This window comes from Amphibalanus amphitrite, unplaced genomic scaffold (genome assembly GCF_019059575.1).
Source record: "Amphibalanus amphitrite isolate SeventyFive unplaced genomic scaffold, NRLGWU_Aamphi_draft 000185F_arrow, whole genome shotgun sequence".
In the NCBI taxonomy this organism is placed as follows: Eukaryota; Metazoa; Arthropoda; class Thecostraca; order Balanomorpha; family Balanidae; genus Amphibalanus; species Amphibalanus amphitrite.
Window position 1 is genome coordinate 41,684 of NW_024881680.1, and position 10,065 is coordinate 51,748.

At 52.0% G+C, this 10,065-nt stretch overlaps 2 protein-coding genes across 2 annotated transcripts in view; one reads left to right on the plus strand and one right to left on the minus strand.

Annotated features, from left to right (window-relative positions):
* Nucleotides 1-10,065, minus strand: part of LOC122384266 (guanine nucleotide-binding protein G(q) subunit alpha-like) — an 88,309-nt gene that overhangs the window by 39,831 nt on the left and 38,413 nt on the right. The window lies entirely within an intron of this gene.
* LOC122384265 (blastula protease 10-like) lies at nt 165-2,373 on the plus strand. Its single transcript, XM_043371464.1, has 2 exons — nt 165-269; nt 829-2,373. The coding sequence occupies exons 1-2, from the start codon at nt 219-221 to the stop codon at nt 2,167-2,169; spliced, it is 1,392 nt and encodes a 463-aa protein (XP_043227399.1). The 5' UTR covers nt 165-218; the 3' UTR covers nt 2,170-2,373.

A 10,065-nucleotide genomic window follows, 5' to 3' on the forward strand; every position in this document is an offset into this window, starting at 1 on the left:
TATTCCATGTTCCGGTACAACCCCAACTACCACCTAAGCGGTTTGAGCTGCGACAAGTGGTGGCTGATCTCTAGCGCATCCCTCATGTCAATCAACAGTCGGACCCCACCGCTGTGGATTATAGAAGAACGGCGTATATAAGGCGTGGCCAGGTCGACGGTCGACACACTCAGCCCAGTGTCCTGTCACAGTTGGCTCCAGTCTCCTCGCAGACAGTCATGTGGCCTCTCGGTGTCTTTCTGATGTACAGCGCCGTCGTAACAGGCATGGTGAGACTCGCCGACTGCCGGTCCCCATCCAACAGTCGGGACAGGTCGTCCCAAACTTTGGCGCAAGATGGACGGTTCCTGATGTCCCGGTGTCACATTAGGCAGTTGGTTTCGTTATTAAATGTTTGCACGGCGGTTTATGCATAACTCATGACGCCGCTGACAGGGCAGCCAAACTCTGAGAAGCTCACCATTAGTCACTGTGACGTGACCTGACCTGGCGGAAGCCGTTCTTTAGTCGGCATTCACGTATCAAAACGGTGGGGATAGTAAGAGAAACCCGAGACAACTGGGGACAAGTCAGTTCTTTGCCAAATTCAAAACCTTTAAGTATTAGTTGGGGTATATAAAATCAACATAATACCGGACACATAGCTTCAAATGCCCAAATAAATAAATATTGGTTTTGTATGCCACTACCAGGCCATTCAGACTTGCTATGCCAGGTTGTATAGGTTGTGCACAGGTTGTTGTGAGACGAAAAGTTTATAATTATAGCGCCAAAACAGCATGCGTATCCGGCCAATGTCATGTGCTGACCACGATGCAATCTCCTCAGCCACCACCCCAAGACCCGGTGGTTCTGAACGTCACTGTCGAGGAGACCTCGGACCACCTCAGCATCCGGTATGGGGGTCCAGAGGCCACGGCGTCACACGACCAGAAGAGGATCATCGACAACGAAATCGAGCCCACCGAACTCTGGAACACTGGTGAGCTGTTTACTGACGACCCTGAGCCGCTCGATTTTCACGAGACCAACCCTCTCCTGACGCCTTACGGCCGTCTGGTGGAGGGCGACCTCCTGAGGTCACCGGAAGAGGACCGCAAGGGCGTGACCTCTGCGGAGCTCTGGACGGACCGGCGATACAACTACGAGATCATCAACGACGCCAGTCGCGCCGCCATCGAGGCCGGCATCAAGTTCTGGCGAGACCACAGCTGCGTCCAGTTCCAGGAGGTGTCCAGCGGCAGCTCCGAGCCTCGGGTGCTCTTTGTGGCAGAGTCCGGCTGCTGGTCCATGCTCGGCTGCACAGCAAAGCACGCCTCCTCACGAACACAGAAGCTGAGTCTCGGCTCTGGCTGCACCGGCTTCGGCACCGTCACCCACGAGATCGGCCACTCGCTCGGCTTCTACCACGAACAGTCGCGCTCCGACCGCGACGAGCACGTCGTCATCATGTGGGACAACGTCAAAGAGGCGTACAAGCACAACTTCAAGAAGGTGGACACCACCCAGAACCACGGCGTGCCGTACGACCTCGGCTCCGTCATGCACTACGGCTCGACGTACTTCTCCTCCAGCGGCGGGCCCACCATCCTGACCCGGAACCCGACGCTGCAGGGTCTGATCGGACAGCGCGACAGGCCCTCCTTCCGTGACGTGGCGCTCATGAACCGGCTGTACCGCTGCGAGGAGCTGTGCAGCAGCCCACCACCGTGTCACAACGGCGGCTACGTGTCGGCCGACTGCGTGTGCCACTGTCCGCCGGGCACGAGCGGCTCGGCGTGCGAGACGGTGCGTGGCAGCTACTACCCGGCTCCGAGCTGCGGCGGCGAGATCAGCTCCGAGGGCACCGTGAGCAGCCCCGGCTGGCCGGCGCTGTACCCGACCGGTGCCGACTGCTCGTGGTGGGTGCGGCCGCCGACCGGCCGCCGGGCGCGCGTCACCTTCACCACCTTCTCCATCATGCAGCAGGTGAACGGCTCCTGCAAGTACGAGTACCTCTCGGTACGGCTGGGCGGAGTGCTCGACGGCGGAGAGATGTACTGCAGCAAACAGCTGACAGGCAAACAGCTGACGTCCACCAGCCCTGACGGAGACCTGGTGCTGCGCTTCAAGTCCTACAAGAAGTACTTCATGGGATCCGGCTTCGTTGCGACTGTCGAGTTTGTGTGAAACGGAGACAGCTGAATGATGGACGGTTATCGCAGTATCACGACCCCTCAGGTTTGAGAGTGGATGTTGGATGAATGTAGTTGATTACCATATATTAGTGCAGGCTACCGATCATTTCGGCTATATTGAATCGTCATAACCATGTTTTTTTCATCAGATGAGTGTGGCTTGGCATGTCGAGTAAATAAAAAGGAGTGCATTGAACTATCCTTTTCAAGAGAGGAGAATCACACAAAACAGAATCAACCTTTATGAAAACGCAAGATAACCTTTATACACTACAGCGTCAGAATCGCTACAACACCTGAAACTAACCAGCTCTTAGCTGGCTCTCAACGCTGACATCTGCACACACAATTTCACCTCGGCGATCTCCTGGAATCTAAATCAATGAATCCTTTATCTGGCTGGCCGGCTGGCTCTGATGGTTAGGTCATGGAAGCCGTCAGGGCGCTGTCAGGTCGTCGACGGGACCGGCTAAAACCGGCCACCATTTCAGCGCCGACCATCGGCGCGTTTTCCGCTGACAGGGCCTGTCACCGACGGCCCGGGTGCGGCGTCAGTGCCACCGGTGCCGCCCGCGGCCCGTGCGTGGGGTGAGCCGAGCCTCAATAATGCAGCGGGCGCACTACGGACGACAGGTGTGGCGGGCGACACCGGCCACGCCGCGCCGACCGAGGGGACATAACCGCTGACGGTGCACCGCCGCGAGCCCGGCGGTCCATAACAGACCCCAGGCCGGGCCCAGCTTTGATCCTGCCACCGTGCACCGCCCGGTGTAAGCGTTTGAGAGTTCACAACATCCAGCTACCTCAGATGTGATCAACGAGCATGCTTTCAGAATAGTTGCATGCCGGGATGAACTCCGGACAACCTCTGCGATAACCGTAGATCAGACAACCAACTCTGGCACCGAACTCAGCTGCACTCTGCAGTGAAGCCAACTCAACTTCCCAATCATGTCAGCACCGTGTCGGATGCGGCCGTACACCGATCCCCTCCATCATACTTCTCCACTTGAGCACACAGCAGCGGCCATCGGGGCGGTGGTGGCGGCCACAACTCGTCGCTGGCCCCATCGGGCGGCGCGCGGTCCGTCTGACCACCGGCCAACGGCGGGCCGACACCGTCCGACCTCGGTGCCACGGCCGGTGCTGGGGGTCAGCGGCCGGCCGCCGGGTCCGTCCGGCTCGTAACGACAACCTGGCCGGCTCGAAACAGCCCCGCCAGACGGAGGTGGCGCATTACCGAGCCGTCCGCCCGCTAAAGGCGGCACGGGCCGCGCGGAGGCGGCGGGCGGACGACGGCCGGCGGAGCTAGGCGGTAGGGAAAGACGGAGCGAGGAAGGGATACATGATCGGTCACCGCGGACTGCCAATAGGTGAGGACACAAAAAGACAGAGAAGTGAAGAACGTAGATGTAGATGGACTAAATTAAGAGTAACCGGTGAACAATCAAAGGCTTATTGGAAATGGCCTATGTGGAGGCAGTGATGTGGCATGTAGGTGAAAATGGGTCAGAAGGCAGGCTATCTAGACCACGGGAATATATGGGAATTTACCCGAATGAATGAATCTTAATGGAGGCCCATATTAGTGTCACATAAGAAGCCCTATGTGACCGACAAGAGCAAGCAATCAGAATAGACTGAAAGCTAGTTACAAGTCAATGAACAAAAGCTCGGTAAAAAGTTGAGAAATTTTCAAACATCCGATCGGTTAACTAGCATAAATACGTGGGTCAGAACAATCTAGAGCGATTTACCGAATCGATCGGGACGATACAGCGCATCAGGGCACATAAGCCGATCCCAAATATCGTCCATAAGTCGCCTGCACCATAAGCTTGCTACGGCCTTTGGCGAAATCTTCGGGGCATCGTTCACTAGAGCGCAGCCAAGGCCAAAGCCAAAAGTCGGCACAATGATGCATCGGCATACGTAGAGGCTAATGTAATGTTTTCTCTCCCAGGTTCAGCCTGTTCAAATTATACAAACATCAGGAACTTCAGTTAATCTGCCCATAATGATGGACCATTACAAGGAAAATGGGAACGACTGGGATCTCTCTCGATCAGGTAGGCAGCACATGGCCAATTCTGCTCCAGCCATGGCGACGAAAATCGACCGACTCTGTGAAGCGTGGACGCATTTAGTGAAATATTTCCTGTTTTTTTTTTAATAAATTTAGTCCGAACCTTTTGATAGGAAGGATTCACAAGGACAGAGCCACCACTAAGCGAAGCTTGTTGCGGTGACCCTGCCCTCTACCCTCCGATCGCGCAATTCCAGTTCTATGGCAGAATTTAGAGCCCAAAGTTTAACGTGCGCACATAGCCGCGCACGGCCGGTCCCCTCACTGACTTTGCCTGGCTACGGCCTGCCACCAACCGCAACCATACCTGTCAGGAGGCCCATAAATGTCAAGCGCCCGTCGCGCTTCGAACCCGGACTGTTATAACCGGGAACGCGTGCTCTCACCACGCGGAGTCCAACGCTCTACCAACTGAGCTACGGGACCGGCAAGCGATTCGTTGACTCGTTGACTCGTTAGCGATTCGATTCAGGGCTCTCTGTTAAAATAGGCCCTTGAGTGCGACAACCAGAAATGGAGCAGGCCGAATCAGAACTTCGGCAGCATCAGAGAAACCAGCCACTCAGTCGAGTGGTACGATAATAATGAAATATTGATTTTAAAAGCCGGCTAATGGCTAAATCTGGACTCCGACATGTCGTAACACTTTAATAATGGACATTATCTGCATTTCACATAGTCGGCTCATTTATGGCATAGACATCTGAGACATTCCGACTAAGCCATACACTATGCAAACTGTGAATACATTGTCCCGTAGGATTGAGGACAGGATCGGCAGCAATTTCACCATTTACGACTTTACGTGTCCGTTGTCGAACATGCACCGAGGTAAATGTCAGACAGGTCGAGAGCTTTTCGGTGGAGCGTCGACGGCACCGACCCGAACAAAACTTGCCGAATGCTACTGCCCTCCGTTGACTTCAACAGTTGAGTTCAATACCAAAATCACCGGATTCTTGACGGGACTATAGTAGTTAGAGATAACGCAGGCAATACACTGTTCAAACTTCGAATATACATTCTTGGACGATACCGCGAAAACGAAATATTTCTATCGAGAGTTTTCAAAGGATTTCATGCACGAGGCCTTGGCCGAGTGCATGAAATTCTTTGAAAACTCGAGATAGAAATATTTCGTCGCGGTAGAGTCCTAGATATTATTTCCTGTATGTTTCTTAATATCGTTCGTTATCTGCTTAAAAAAGGCCGAAATATGCATAGATAAAATACAGTAACAATAACTACACGTTAGATACTGAAATACTGGCAGTTCTAATTACTTAACAGTTCAGCAAAGCTTTCAAATTTTCTTTAAAACAGAAGCCCTCGATGAAATCAAGCTATCCAAGAAAACCATCCAAGAAAACGTCTCGCGCAAAGTTTCTTGGATGGCTGGATTGCATTGCAAGACTGCATCAAACATACAGGAATTCGCCTCAACGGATGGCTCAATCAAAGGCGGAGCCAAATGTTACACGATTGTGTAACAAATTAAGTTCTTTGATGCTAGCTGGAAAGCATACGTCGTCATCTGAGAGGGGATACTAATTGTCACACAGCATCCCAACATTGGGGATCATATAAAATTAGGTAGGTCTAAGAAACCTGTCCACTGAAACCTTTGCTGTTGTACCAGCAAGGTAATTATTTTACGCCCATATTGAGTGAAACATGCCTAGATAGGCAACGGCGATGAGAGGCTGTTTCGAATACGTAAGTATACATTCGGTCCCACAAACTGACCCATAGGTAATGTTTATCCAGTTCAAAATTAATTGCGATGGCCGCTGCCCGCTCGCCGTCGTCATAAGAATAAACAATGTAAGTAATCGACACGCCATTATTTCTTCAACGCTTTATGCAATAAAAAACTGAAAATAGGAATGCCTGGGAAAAACCGCCTCAACTATTGAAATAGGAATAAAAAAAACGCGGTGGTCATCTAAAAATTGAAATGAGTGAAGACTTCCATCACCTTAACAACAGAATAAAAAAAGAAGAAGAGAGAACTGCGAGACAAAAGTAACAGATTGTCCAATATATCGACTGCAATTTCTATATAGTGCCCACTAACGGCACTTAGCAAAGCACAGGTAAGGACAGGTAGCACTGGACAGAGCGCGGGTCAACTATGTGTGGTGAGCACCGAGCAGTTCAGTAACTCGATTATTGGCCAGCCTGTTAACGTTCCGTGAATAACTATGGTCGTAGTGCAGTGGGGAGGGCCGGCGGTGTTGAGGCGCCCGCCACAGGCCGGATATTTCCCTCGCTGGGCGCCCAAGGCGTCCCCCGAGAGTCGAGACTACAGGCAACGGCGCTACTTAATCACCCAAGTTGAACGCCCTTGTTAAAACTTTGATCGGTCACAGCGCATCGAAGCAGCGTCACCAACCGTGACCAGAGGGCCACCAGGGACAAAAAAAAAAACTCACCACGGTACAAAGAAGTCACCAACCGTTGCCAAGCGTTTCGGTAACCATCCGTGTGCCAGAAAAGACACTAAAACCTCCCAGAAATACGCGACTCATGGATAGTAGGAGTAGGCACATGCCTTGCTGCGAGCTTGGCGTAGCCAATGATGAATTAAAGTCATAACAAGCTGTCGTTAAATTTCCCACTACACCGATTAAATCGTGAGGACATTAATGGTTGGTGCATTTCATCCGAATAGAACCAGTATAACGCCTTTTGGGGCGACCAACGGAGCGAGCGAGAGGGTGGGCCTTGCATGTGCGAAATTGCGAGAGGGTACCTCCAACTGACTTGTGCACGGCATCCTACTAGCTGGTCTCCAGCTATGTGCCAAATTTGAGCACAATCGGCCCAGCCGTTCTCGAGATCTGGAAGCGGCACCCTGCACGTGCGCACGTGCAAAATGGGTCCCATCTGACTTTTGCACGGCACCCTACTAACTGGTCCCTAACCGTGTACCAAATTTGAGCGGTATCGGTCCAGCCATTCTCGAGATCTGGAATCGACCCCTGCACGTGCGCACGTGCAGCAGCACCCCAACTCTGGCACATGGATATGCATTGCCTAGTCGGTGCCTACCTACATGCCAACTTTCAGCGCAATCGGCCAAGTGGTTACCGAGATATTGCAACAATTACAAAAGTGACACCTCTTCGTTTTGCACGTGGCACGTGCATAAGGGGTCACCCACATGCATCGGGAATAGTCTAATACGTGGTAGAAGGAACGAAGCTACCCTACAAAAATTACCGCGTGTAAATCGGTCAAGTGGTTGCTGAGATATAAGCCTCGCAAAAGCGTGACCACGGCCGGCCGGCCGCTCATACTCAGAAATTTCCGTTAATCTAAGGAAAGACTACGCTCACTTCGCTCGCTCCGTAATTATTACCCACCTCCGAATCAAAATGACAACAAAGGTGCCTTGCGATCCCGTAGATAGATTTTAGGAACGCTTCCCAAGATGCACTGTTCTACCGTTATAGCGGCGGCACAAGAAGAAGAGATGCATTTTCTGGCGAAAAACGACAATAGACACAAATCCTCGAGCCCTCTGGTTCACCCGGAGACCCCGAGGTGTTATTTCTATAGGACGGAAATGAAGCCCAAAGGAAGCCGCGCGGCATCGCCGGCAAAACAAAGCCCGCGCCGGGGGGGGGGGCTGCCAGCCGCGGGGGGACGAGAAGTTGTCGGCACTGAAAACTAACCCTCCCGTAATTACATTACATCCCCGACCATTACTGCCAACGTGCCGGGCGTGATGAAAAGAGAAGCGGCCTTTCTAAACGGCTTATCCGGAAAATAGAGACCACTAGGGTTACCCGCGTGCTCCGCAACGCGAAGAAGGGTTATTTTTGACCCGTGGGTATTGGGTTGGTCTGTGTCGATTTGGTTGGCATCCATTTCGTTCGATTGCTTTTTGACGGCCAAGCATTTTGTAATAAAACAAAAAAGATACATCGCATCGAGGTGCCCGTGTCGTATTATCATGCGTTCTACTTAAGAATGATTCGAAAACTGGCGTGAAGTCTTTTGAGGGCCATCGATGAATTTCGCTAAAAATGACAATGTAATGGTTTAGAACATTTGCATTTTTAAGAATACTGTTATTCATAATGCAAAAATGAAGACTGAGCCTTGGACAGAATTGAATGCTCTTTCCAATGGTGCCATTTTTAATTGCCAGAGATATCAGATCATTGAGGAAAACCCGTGTGATTAATGAAGTGGCACAAAATTGACAAACTCTATTTTCTCCCGTGGTTTGTACCACCTTGATTTGGATCAATAAGCTTTTCACAATTTTCCCATGAGAGGCGGTACATTTCTCTTGCCAACAGGCGTTGTTCCAACTCGCTCCGTTTAACGGTCAACTAAAAATAAAATTAATCCCAAAATCCGTCAAAAACTGCAATTTTTCAATAAAAGTATCCTCATAGGGGCACGTGGCGCGTGCCATCCCCTGCAACGCACACCATTCAATAGCCCATTCGATTCTCTACACGACGCTGTTTTCCCCGTGCCGGTCGGATCCCTGGTCACCAAGATATTGCACGGGGACTGGACCCGTGTCGGCCAAAATTAGCCGTTTTCGCCCGATTTTGCACGCCGATTTATACATGTAAAGTCTATGACGCGAATTTGCACTTTTTGGGCACGCGCCACGCGCTCACTAACGACCCGATCGAGCTGAGACCCCTCAAAGGCACGTCGCGCATCTTTGATCTATAAGTTGTGCAAATTTCACCGGGCTAGGTGCAACGATCTGGCCTGTAGTCCACGCAAAGCACCACCAAGTCGGGACCTCGGTAACGGACAGACGCACCCTCCTCAAATAGTAATATAGATAGACGCCAGTGCCACCAAAGCGAATATAACCTTGAAGTAGAACGTAAGTGACCTCAAGGTCGGCAATGGGTCACTTTATTACATTAGGGAAAGATAGAGGCAATAGAAAGTTGTGTAGGTGTGCGCCTATTACTATTACTGAGTGGAGTCAGGGGCGGATCCAGGAAAACTCCAAGGGGAGGGTCATGAATCGAAGTGGTGCCCCTACCTATACCCAAAATTAAAAACTCAACGGATTTCGTCAACTTCATTTTGGTGGGGCCCCCATTTTCAGTTTTTTTTCTTTTTATTTTTTTTTTCAGTCAGTATCTTAACTCTTAGCCACAACCACATTTACCAATTGTAAGCAAGTATATATGAATGTGCTATGTGTATATATGTTGTGGACGCTGAGTAGTGAGTACTTACCAGGAACGTTATCAGGTAAGCAAATCGTTGTCTCAGTCCGACGAACTTGACCCTGGCGTCTAAAGGGTCTGTCCTTGACACTTCAGGCTTGTCAGGGGCACCAAAGTCCTTCCAGGGACACCACAAACCTGTCACGGGCAACTACGGCCTTGTAGGGGCGCCACAGTCCCGCCAGGGGCACCACAGGCCTGCCAGGAAGCAGGGGCACCACAGGTCTAGCAAGTATACACGACAGGCCTGTCAGGGGCACAACGGGCCTGTTGGGCCCATGAGCACCCCTAGGGGCAGGGGCACCACAGTCCTTCCAGGGGCACCGCAGGCCTGTGAGGGGCACCAGCGGCCTAGCAGGGGCACCAGTCAACACAGGCCTGCCAGGGGCACCACAGACCTGCCAGGGGCACCAGAGGCCTGCCAGGAGCACCACCGATCTCGCAGGGGTAACTTGGGCCTGTCAGGGCCCAGGGGCACCACGGGCCTGTCGAGAGGCACTTCAGGCTTTTCAGGGGCACCATAGTCCTCTCCGGGCGCAGGGGTAGCAGGGGCACCAGAGGCCTGCCAGGGGCACTACAGGCC

Bases quoted from the DNA above. Each gene is read 5' to 3' on its own strand.
- LOC122384265 (XM_043371464.1), top strand. From the start codon at position 219: ATGTGGCCTCTCGGTGTCTTTCTGATGTACAGCGCCGTCGTAACAGGC. The intron at 270-828 runs GTGAGACTCGCC...CAATCTCCTCAG, and splicing joins GCGCCGTCGTAACAGGCATG to CCACCACCCCAAGACCCGGT.